The following is an 11,852-nucleotide window of genomic DNA, read 5'->3' on the forward strand; positions in this document are numbered from 1 at the left end:
GAAAGATTTCTATTAATTGAGGCACGCTGCCAAAATCTCCTCCTCAGCCTGTTATGTTTCACTTGCCTGGATGTGCAATGGCCATGTCCCTGCAGCTGGAACAGTGCACAAGAGGAGGCATAGCAACCGTACTAATGTAGATATCTCGATGGTTTTCATCACTCATCATCATGTTCATGAGTAGACCATTGGCTGAACGGGTACTATGAGAGAGGAAGTAGAAGTTATTTGCTGCAAAGGCCATAAAAAACTATGCCTCCTAGCTTTTAAGAGGGTACTTGGCACAACTAACAACTTGTTAAAAGCCACTTGCTATACAATGATAAATCTATTCAAACTCCTGAGTTAAGCTGTACCAAATCCAATAACACTCTGAGTGAAAGAAGATAATCCATACAGTCCAAGGGCAAGAGCAACCCCACCAGTTTACCACCAATATTTCACAGAACTGAGTAGAACACAACACAAATCTGATTAATATTCAATCATATTCCCAATCAGATATATCTGAATTGAAATTAGAAATGGAAAAATCATTTGTAGGAGAATGTATTGCCAACATTCATCTAGCTAAGCCAAATTCATGGAACATAAGATACAAACTTAAACTGAGTCAGACCATTAATTCTTCTATCACAGTATTGTTGATGCTGAGCAACAATGTCTGTCCACCGCTGCTGAGATCCCTTTTCCAGTCCTATGGGAAGATTATAACGGATGGCACCAAGGACCTTTTGTATAGGTACTGCCCCTGTGTTAAGTCTTCGCCCACAGCCACACAGTGAATAGAAAAATAACAACTTCCTAAATTCAAAAGTAAGTGTGGGTAACATTTATTATTTGTTTTATTTCTATGCTGCTGTTCTCCTGATAGGGGGAGTCAAGGTGGCTCACAATATTAAAATACAGTGGTGCCCCGCATAACGGGTGCCCCATTTAACGACGAATCCGAATAGCGATTAAGTTTTTGCGATTGCAAAAGTGATCGCATTGCGATGTTTTAAATGGTAAAACATAGCTTTGCGATGAACAGTAAGCTGTTTCGCTTACCAATTTCCGCATAGCAATGTTTTTAGAACAGCTGATCGGCGGTTCCAAAATGGCTGCCCGGTAAAAAAAATGGTCGCCCACTGTGTTTTCGCGCCCATTTCTCGCTTACCGGGCAGCAAAAATGGCGGCCGTATGGAGGATTTTCGCATAACGGTCAGTTTTTAGCCTATAGGAACGCATTAAACGTGCTTTAATGCATTCCTATAGGCTTTTTTATTCCGTATAGCGACGAATCCACATAGTGACGATTTTTCCGGAATGGATTATCGTCGCTATGTGGGGCACCACTGTATTAATATTTTATATGTCCCTATTAGACCACTAAAATAACACAAATGCTAAAATAGCACAAACTCCTACGGGAGTCTTCATCAAGGTGGACCTTACAAAGCTGGGAGTAAGGCAACTTTCAACTCCTGTAGGAACTGAAAGGTAGATTCTGTTTGTCATAATTTAGTGGTATAAGAAACACATAAGTTGCAAAAATCATGTCTTCCTTACCAAGTTATTCTGCTTAAAACAAGGTAAAATAAGACCTGCAGAATTAGTTCAAAAGTGGTAGGTCTCAGATTTCACCTCTGAGGATGTAGATTAGAATGTTACTCCCCACCCTTGTCTACAATTTCAGTGATTTTTTCTTTTGCTGAACTTCCTAAATTGAAATTCTACCTCTCTTTTCTATCATAAGCTTATTTCAAGTGAGATAGATACTAGAAAAGTGCCACCTTTGCTTCTTATTTTGCCAGTCTGTGGTACACTGGGAAAATTTCTAAATTTAATTTAAAATATGGGAATGAAATATCATTGTTTTATTATGCTAAATAGTTTAAATTTCCTGAGAGGTTATGATAAAGGATATTTCAATTTTTCATACAGTGCAATGCTGTTGTTTTTTTTTTAAATCATGGCAATAGTCAGAAATGCCTCAAGCAAGTGCCAGAGAAACATGGGAAGAAAACTTACTTGAAACCAAAGACGATGACCTTGGTAGGGTCACTGGGCCATTCACACACAGTCAGGTATAGATCACTGTAGATTTCTTCATCTTGGAACAATCGAACCTGACGTACCTAAATGAGCAGCAAAACACTTGTTGGAATATGACTGGGTCTCAGAAGAAAGGTTTAATGCTAGGTGATACCATGGAAACTACAAAATACGCAGAAAACACAATAGAGTGGTGCCTCGTATAACGAGTGCCCCGTTTAACGACGAATTCGCATAGCGATGGCAAAAATGCCATCGCTTTTGCGATCGTATAACGAAGGTGCCTATGGGGAAAAATTGCTTTGCGATGTTTTCCCCATAGGCACCATTTTCCCCCAGCTGAGCGGCGGGAGCCTCCAAAGGAAAGTTCCCGCCACTCAGCTGGGGGAAAATGCCTGCGGTGGCCTTCGAAGGACCCTTCCGAAGGGTCCTTCTGAGGCCACCGCGGGGGGAGGGTGGGGGGATCCGATGCCTGTCAGGCATCCTGGGCTCGGATCCCACCCGCCGCCGGTTACCCAGCCTTGGGTAACCGGCGGCGGGTGGGATCCGAGCCCGGGATGCCTGAAAGGCATCCGGATCCCCCTGCTCTCCCACCCTCCCCCCGCGGCTTGGATCGGACCCGCGGGAGCTAGCCCTGCCATGGCTGGACTCCCAAGAGTCCAGCCATGCCCGGGGTAGCCCCCGCGGGTCGGATCCAAGCCGGATCCAAGCCGCGGGGGGAAGGTGGGGAGACCCGATGCCTGTCAGGCATCCTGGGCTCGGCAGCGCGGGGATGCAGGGACAGGGTGGAGGGGTCCCGAAGGTTTCCAGGCTTTTGGAATGGATTAACGTCGCTATACGGGGCACCACTGTAATTCAACACATTAGACTCAATGTGCTTTGGAGGGCATCCTCAGCAAAATACCTGTGATCATATATAACTGGATGAAAAATAAAACATTTCAAACAGAGCAGGTAACTAACATTTGTGATATAGTCTGCATTTGCTAAGGCCAGTATTTCCTGTGAAGTAACCTGTGATGCTACCACCACATTTGCATGAAAAAGCAAAAAAAGTTTTTCAGATGATAACTCTAATATGTTAATATTAATATACAGGACTTGAAGATTTTTAGAATGTCTCACCAGTCAGTCAAAATTTCACCAGTCAGCATGACCGGACTATAGCCTTGCAATTTATGTTTAAATTTAAATTTAAACTAGGGATTTTTTACATAAAAATGCATACAAACCCAAAATAAATATACCCTCAGACTTGGGTTGCTTTATTACCTGCGTGCCTGTGGGGTCATGAAGCTTGCATTTTGAATGCCTTTCTTTTGAATGTCTCCAGCAAAAATAAAACTGAAAGCAAAAGCGCCCGGCCTCTTAGGGAGCAAGATCATTTGGTTGAAATTGGGAACAAGGAATCTCCATATTCTCCAGCATGGGACTACAGTGGTGCCTCGTTTGACGACGTTAATCCATTCCAGCGAAATCGCTGCAGAGCGAAATCATCGTAAAGCGGAGGGAAAACCCCATTGAAATACATTGAAAACCGGATCAATGTGTTCCAATGGGCTAAATACCTAATCATCCAGCGAAGATCCTCCATAGGGCGGCCATTTTCCAGTGCCTGTCAAGCGAAAAATCTGTCCTAATCACAGCGGGGAGCCATTTTGCACAGCGGGCAGCCATTTTGAAACCCAACGATCAGCTGTTTTCAGATTGTCGTAATGCGAAAAATCAGTTCCCGATGCAGGGAACCGATCATCGTCCAACGAAAATCGCCCATTGAAACATAGTTTTGCGATTGCAAAAGCAATCACAAAAACCTTGTCAAGCGGATTCGTCATTTAACAAAGTAATCGTTAAGCAAGGCACCACTGTACTCTACATTCTCTTGCAGAGCTATATATCTATGTGCTGCTCAAACTCTCTTCTAGCAAGAAGAGGGCAGTTTTTCCTTTTGCAATGGGAAGGGGGAAGGGGGGACTGCAGGATCAGAGAGAGAGAGAGAGAGAGAGAGAGAGAGAGAGAGAGAGAGAGAGAGAGAGAGAGACGGACTGAGGGTAAGGAGGCAAGGAGGGAGAGAGCTGTGGCTTATCAAGCAGTGTTTTTTCACTCGTCACAAACGAGTGGATTTTTCAAGCCCTGTATAATGTAATACATAATTATGAGAGGCTGTAAATCCACCTCTATTAGATAAAAATCGAGAAGGAAAAAATGTCAATACACTCCGTGTTTAATTTACTTTTTCGGCTGTGGAAACGACTCTCTGTTCATGTCTCCTCCCCCTCCCCAAAAGTCATTTCAGTGAAGAGCCCCTCCTCCTCAAGCTCAAATAAAAACTTCCCCTATGGCCTCCCATGCTCCCCCCTCCCTGGTTCTCCTTCCTCACCTTTTTGCCCCTCTTGCCCTCCTCCTCAAGTCAGGCGCCATCCAGAAGCATCACCTGGCCCAGGTCCCCAGTCCCTTCACTGTGCTGCTATCGCCACACACAGGAGAGCAGGACACTTAGGGAGAGTGAAAGATGCCACAGCGCAGCAACCACTTCTCAATCCTGCTACCACATTGGGCATCAGTGTTCCTAGCATGCACTGCACAATCACCTCACTCAGGCTTACATGAGACACTTAAGTGAGGCTTGCTCCCAGGTACAAAGGGCTGAGTGTCCCAAAAGTAGATGCAGAGGAGCAATGAGAAATGAATGAGAGCAGCTCTTTTAGAGAGGGTAGGAGCAATATGCTTGCATAAAAGGACAATCTGCCCAAAGTGGTATAGAAACAATTAAGAATGCTAGATTGCCTGCAATTCTGGTTCAGATTAAATTGATCTATTTGTGGGCCAAGAGAATTAAAATAAAACAGCATTGTGTATACTATCATTAATAAAATAAATATAAAAATAATTGCAACTAAAAATAACTGTGGTGACACACATGCCCCGAAAACATCTCATGACCTCCTTAGAGATTGCAACCCACCAGGTTGGAAACTTGTAGTTTAGGCTTTAAAGTGCAGTTAATCTTAATCTGCCTTGAATTTGAGCAGACTATATTTCTCTCCTATGTATACAATTATGATATATTCATAGCTAAAATTAGGGAAATCAGACTACAAGAACTAACAGTGAGTGCTATCTGACAATGGAATTGAGTCTTCAGAGGATGGTAGATTCTCCTTCCCTGGGGATGCCCACCTATCAGGAATGCTTTCGCTCCAGATTTCCTGCACTGGCAAGGCTGGATTTTGACAAGCCTTTGGACCACTTTCTGATCTACAATTCTCTGGTCCTACAAAAAATGTGTTAAAATTTAAGTATTCCTATAGATCTACAGTTCTTGATTAGAAAGTAAGGAAAATTTCACCCTGCAAAGTCTTATAAAAGTGCTTCCTTTTTTTTTAACCTAGTCATGACACAATAGGGAACACTAAGCAAGATGTCACAAACACAACAGATCCAGACTGATTATTATTAAAAACCACAAACATTCCAGGAATGTACAAGGATCATCAGAATGTAGAGAAAATGGCGTCTGAATGGTAGAAGTCAGCAGGAAAAGAGGAAGACCAAATACAAGACGGACTGACTTCCTAAAGGAATCACTGGTTTGAGTTTATAAGAGCTGAACAGGGCTGTTGAGGACAGGACACTTTGGAGATGCCTCATTCACAGGGTCACTATAAGTCAGAGGTGACTTGATGGCCCATAACAACAAAGAAAAAGAGACCTTACAGAAATAATATTTTGTTACTTGCTTTTGAGATGTAAAATTCATTTGCTAGCCACAGAATGATAAACTGCAATCTCTAGGGATACACGAGTATAAAGATGCAGTCAACATTCCAGACCTAAATCCAGCTGGTAATTGAAAGCAGAGTAGATCCACTGAATCAACTGCTGAATAATAAAGTCAACAGTTATGTAAATCCTAGTGATTCAACAGCCAAAATCCCCTTGTGCAGTTGCACAAAAGGCATAAGTTTGGGAACAAGTTGCTATGAAAAATACATATTATCTATTTTCATATATTGTGTGAATCAGTATGCAACAGATAAGATCTGCAGAGACTTCTTAATTTACAGCAACTTGCTCCCAAATATTATGCCTTTTGTGTAACTGTACAACAGGGCTTCAGCCAATGGTTCAACTCTAATTGAGACTATCAGATTCAGCCGGCAGAGGAATCATGTAAGGGTAAATGTCAAGCAGGACTATCTGCCGCCCTGGTTTATATAGTTGGATATCCTAGGTGTCATCAGGGACCCAAGTTCACATGAATTTAAAATATGTACACACTTGCTGAACTGTATCACAGATACAGACCATCCAGTTATTTGACAGAACATCATCTTATGTGCTATCTCACACATCACATTTGTTTCTCTTTTCTGCAGTAGTGATGTACTTCATCCCTTAATGCCATTTCCACCATTTGAAGCTGTCTATAAACTTTTTATATGTCCCCCGGCTTATTTTAACTTATATGCAAAATACATCATGCGGAAGGCTGGACTGGAGGAATCCCAAACCGGAATTAAGATTGCTGGAAGAAATATCAACAACCTCCAATATACAGATGACACCACTCTGATGGCAGAAAGTGAGGAGGAATTAAAGAACCTTGTAATGAGGGTGAAAGAGAAGAGTGCAAAAAACGGCCTGAAACTCAACATCAAAAAAACTAAGATCATGGCCACTGGTCCCATCACCTCCTGGCAAATAGAAGGGGAAGATACGGAGGCAGTGGCAAATTTTACTTTCTTGGGTTCCATGATCACTGCAGATGGAGACAGCAGCCACAAAATTAAAAGATGCCTGCTTCTTGGGAGGAAAGCAATGAAAAACCTTGACAGCATCTTAAAAAGCAGAGACATCGCCTTGCCAACAAAAGTCCGAATAGTCAAAGCTATGGTTTTCCCTCTAGTGACGTATGGAAGTGAGAGCTGGACCATAAAGAAAGTAGACCGCCGAAGAATTGATGCCTTTGAATTGTGGTGCTGGAGGAGGCTCTTGAGAGTTCCCTGGACTGCAAGGAGAACAAACCTATCCATTCTAAAGGAAATCAACCCTGAGTGCTCACTGGAAGGACAGATCCTGAAGCTGAGGCTCCAATACTTTGGCCACCTCATGAGAAGAGAAGACTCCCTGGAAAAGACGCTGATGTTAGGAAAGTGTGATGGCAAGAGGAGAAGGAGACGACAGAGGATGAGATGGCTGGACAGTATCTGTGAAGCAACCAACATGAATTTGACAACTCCGTAAGGCAGGGGAAGATAGGAAGGCCTGGCGTGCTCTGGTCCATGGGGTCATGAAGAGTCGGACACGACTGAACGACTAAACGACGATAATCTTTTTACAGAACTCCACCAACTTCAAGACAGTGGGTCAAGTCAACTTCTCTAATGTTCATAATCAAAATAAGGGAGTGATATTTCAATCCCACATCTCACAAGCACAATTATGCATACCATTTTTAGCTTGCTGTGAACATTGAACTCCCACCAGTACAGATGATAAATATAGAAGGAAAAATCATCATCACCGCTGCTGCTAGTGTAGGACAAGACATACCTCCCACATTTAGAAAAGCCAAGGAAAATGTGCCTGAAACACAAGAAAGAAGCAAAGTTCAGATTACAGGGCTCTCAAATACACTTCATAAAAGTCATGAATCCTCTCACATCAAGGAGAAGTAGCATCAGCACTGGGTCATAAAATAAGAATATATACCATATCATGCCCTTACCCTGCACATAAGAAATGCTCATCAACAATACTCTTCAGGGAGACACAAACCCTTGGTGGCAGCTTACGGAACAGACGAGGTGAGAGTTGCCCAGTGATCTGCAAAAGGAAGAAAAGCAGTAAAATAGATTCTTTTAAGGTTTTCAAGATTCTCTCTAATACACAAACTGACATAACATGAAGGAAAGAAGAAAAAACTATGTGGGGTAACAAGGTAGCACATGCATCAGGCACAATCTTTGTGGTCAAAATAAATCGTGTAACTCTTGGTGCCAATCAACTGCAATGATTCCTGCAGAATCCAACCACATCGCTTTTCCCCTCACAGTTGTCAAAATCCTGTTGCATAAGGTAGTAAATCACACTGGAATAGACCCAATGAGTCAATGCAGATTTAATGGGCCAACTCCTCCATTGTTTCAAATAACCCTACTCTGACTGCCACTCACTGTGTTAAAGTGAGTGGCAGTTAGAGCAGGCCCAGCTGAATCAATGAAACTTATGGTAGATTGAATCAATCCCCATTGATTCAGTCGGCCCAATCTAATGCAATTTAAGAAAGAACAGGATTTTGGCCTATGTCACTTGTTCACTCAAGGGTTCTGATATTAAACACAGGTCACGTGAGCAGTGAAGAACATAAAAAGGAAGCAGGTATCAACTATTATTTTTCTTTTGCCACAGCAGTCAAGCCTTCTGTTATGGTTTGGGGGGTAATGTATGTCCTGCCTAATTAAAATGTAAATCAACCAGAGTGTGGTCTAAGCACGATGGGGCAGCACACTCTTCTTCTTTTTCTGATTTACTATACTTCTCCCTATCACTAAGTACTGGAAAAAAATTTCAAGGTTAAGTGATTTAAGATTCTTGTTATATCCTTTTAACTCCAATATGAGCACAAAACTCAGTTGTTTAATCAGTAATGAAAATCTAGAGCACATTAAAAATGCTTCCTTATCCATCTCACAATAGCCCTTTGGTTACAAGTGAAAAACAAAAGACACAGTATTTGGTGACAGATGTTCTGCTCCTAGTTCTCCACAATTTTTGGCAGTTCCCTTCCCCAGTCTCAATTCACCATCTGTGAACTAGAAATAATTGTTAAGTTACCAAGAAGAGATTAAAAGCCCAGTTACAAGAAGAATAAGGTTTATAGCATCATTATCACCCTGGACACATCAATCTAGTGACTAAATTCTAGTCTGATTTTGGAAACTACAGAAGATGGTGCCTAGTTAGTACCAGATAGGGAAGTGCTGAGGAGTATCAGGAATTGATTTCCAAGTAGAGCTGAGAATGAATTCTTCCTAAAAGGCTAGACAGCAGCTATTAGAGCTGACAATATCAGAATAGATGGGAGCAATTGTCTAAGTAAATATAAGAAAGCTTCTTATGCTCTGAAGTCATTCAATCAAGATGCCTAGCAATTGCACCAAGTGGAATAACTACCAATGTAGATGGCTTGTTTAAATATTTTAATATGTTCATGCAGAATGAATCTAACCAGAGTTGATAACAAACCATCTGGTTCAGCAGTTCATGTTGGGTTGTTTAGTCACCAAACAGGTGTTTGGTGCTTCAAAGCCCTGCCTCCTCTAGCAGAGCCCACTCAGAGGCAATGCCCAGAGGAGGTGGGGCAGCGAAGCCAGGCCACTGCCTCCAAGTGGGCACCCACCAGAGGAGTCAGGGCTTTGAAGCCCCAAACACCTGTTCATGTCTCTCTAAAACTAACCATTGGGTATTAACTAGCGGTGTGATCAGGCAGCTCCAAATACACATACCCAATTACATCAAGAAGAGTAATTTTAACAGGAGTGATCTCCCTTCACTCTGTTGGGGAACCTCTCCAGTCCAGCCCCAAAAAGTAGAAACTGTACCACTTGATCAAGGATTTGGGTCAGGCTTGAACACATTTCTCCATGAGTCATGTGATCACTGCAAAATAGATTTCATCAGATGGCTCCATGAATGGCTCAAATTGTGATCTATTTCTCTATGACAGAAAATTGAACGATCACATACATACAACACATCAACAAAAGCCAAACACTGGGAACAGCCCTCCTGTTGACCACCCACCTGCATGTTCTGCTCATATGTTTCCAGAAATGTATGGCTGCAGGACAAAGAATCCTTGACTAGACTGGCATTTGGTTTGATCCAGGAAAGAAACTGTTATGCACTTATGAATCACACCCTCAGTACACACACAAAATTAATATAGCAAAGGACAAAACATCTTGAAAGTACTTACTCCACAACAAACACAATATAAAAGATGAATAATGAACCTTTTGCCAATCTGGAAAAATTGCTGAAAACAAGCGATTGTTCACCTATGTTGAATATGAATACCAATTGTTGTTCAGCTCAACAGCACCACATGGCACTAACCCCAATTAATATCCTGCCTTGTGAGCCAAGCATTTTCAATTATATCATGACATACAACCTAATAAACATCCCTTATCTCCCCCTCCCCACCCCTCTTCCTGGAACTGTTGGACAGCTGAGTGGTTTAGGTCCATGGCTGCAGAGGTAGAGTTTGGAAGTTCATTTCCTCACTATGCCTCTTTGACAGGGACTGGACTTGATCCACAGGGCACCTCCCAGCTCTGCAGTTCTAAGATTACTATTATAGTTGTTGTTATTCCCTCCTGTGGTAAAGGTCACCTGTTGAATTTAACAATGAAGAGGGCATCTGAAGGTAGGTCTCAAAGATCCAAGCTCAACACTAAGAAATATCTGCATATATCCATCACCTGAGTTGACAGATGACCCATTTATTTTAAGAATTATTTACTATACATTTTTATTATACAAAAAACAATAGTTTCAGGGCGATTTCATTTGATTCATCTTTTCCCATTTATCTGGAAAAGCACATGTTAATCCCACTCTCTGACTCAAGTACAGTACAAGTACACAAGGCCCTTCTCATCTCCTATCATCAAGGACGCCAATTCTCCATCTTTCTCGGTGTCACACTCTCTTCTCCCTCTGGCAAGGATATCTCCAACACAGTACGTTATTCCTCTTTCAGGACGCTTGATTCCTCTCAATACCCAGAGAGACCGACGACGCAGCGCCCATTCCGGCGGAGTGATCGTGCTCATCAAGGCACCTTGTTACTGACACCTTAGAGGCCTCTCCATGGAAGCCCCTGAGGATTATCTTCACCGAGCAGATACCACAAGCATACATCCTCCCTCACCTCCATACATTTACCTCACAGAAACCACTAGGGGAGGGGAGGGAAAAAGGAATCCCAATCATACTCCAGTTCATACACTCACAAGCCTCCCCCCGTTTCCGAAGAACCTGTAATTCAACCGTTGAACCCCAAAGAGTCTTGACAGGACTACCATATCCCACCAAGGGTTCCCTCCCTTCCTTCCCACTTCCTCGGCAGGAGAGTATTGCTGCCGCCGCCTTCTCCTCCTCCTCCTCCTCCCCTCACGTCTCGACATGCCTGGGGGACCCGTTCCCCTTCGTGACGGGGGTCCCCTGCCTCTCCTCTCCGGCCTCTTCCGCTTTTGCCTCCGCTCACCTTGACCCGCTCGAGCTGCCTCACCACATGCTCCCGCCTGCCGCCGCGCCCCGTCTCCGCCGAACCCCGCTTTCCTCCCGAGGCGCTGCCCCGCTCCGATTTCGAGCTCGGCGCCATTTTCCTCCACCGCTTCTGCCGTTCGTCGCCGCCGCCACAAGCCCCTCACCCCACCTCCCGCGCGCACCCACGCAAAGGGCTCCGCCCACCTTTCTGTTTTCATTGGCCAGTCCTCGCACGTGAGCGGGCGCCTATTCGACCTCGCGACAAACTTCAGACGGCCTGTCGGTTGCCATTGCTAGAAGCCGCAGTCAATCATCGAGGATAAACTGCCGCTCCCAATCAGAGAGGGCGAAAGAGAAGCAATACAATAGTTTAAGTCCTCGGGAGCCTCTCGGCGGTTTCCGATTGGCGAGGCCGGCTTTCAATTCATAAATAGCTTGGTTGCCATGGTAGAGAAAGAGACACATGCTAGGCTCTTCTTCACTGGACTTTTGGCTTCGCCCTGTCCCTCATAGGGAGGAAAGCGAAGGAGATA

General features: G+C 43.5%; 1 protein-coding gene across 2 annotated transcripts in view; it reads right to left on the reverse strand.

Moving 5' to 3' along the window:
* The window catches only part of DCAF15 (DDB1 and CUL4 associated factor 15), a 36,863-nt gene extending 25,350 nt beyond the window's left edge, over nucleotides 1-11,513 (reverse strand). Inside the window, exons 1-5 of one of the 2 annotated variants that reach the window (XM_020798707.3) lie at nucleotides 11,318-11,513; nucleotides 7,769-7,866; nucleotides 7,491-7,626; nucleotides 2,014-2,120; nucleotides 67-203 (exon numbers count right to left, since the gene is read on the reverse strand). In XM_020798707.3, coding sequence (XP_020654366.3) covers nucleotides 67-203; nucleotides 2,014-2,120; nucleotides 7,491-7,626; nucleotides 7,769-7,866; nucleotides 11,318-11,434 — 595 coding nt within the window. In that variant the 5' untranslated portion in view covers nucleotides 11,435-11,513. Of the gene's footprint in view, nucleotides 1-66; nucleotides 204-2,013; nucleotides 2,121-7,490; nucleotides 7,627-7,768; nucleotides 7,867-9,846; nucleotides 11,233-11,317 lie in introns of those variants that run through there. The other variant, XM_020798708.3, reaches the window with a different exon arrangement.
* Nucleotides 11,514-11,852: the final 339 nt, after the last annotated feature.

This window comes from Pogona vitticeps, chromosome 2 (assembly GCF_051106095.1).
Source record: "Pogona vitticeps strain Pit_001003342236 chromosome 2, PviZW2.1, whole genome shotgun sequence".
Classification (NCBI taxonomy): domain Eukaryota; kingdom Metazoa; phylum Chordata; class Lepidosauria; order Squamata; family Agamidae; genus Pogona; species Pogona vitticeps.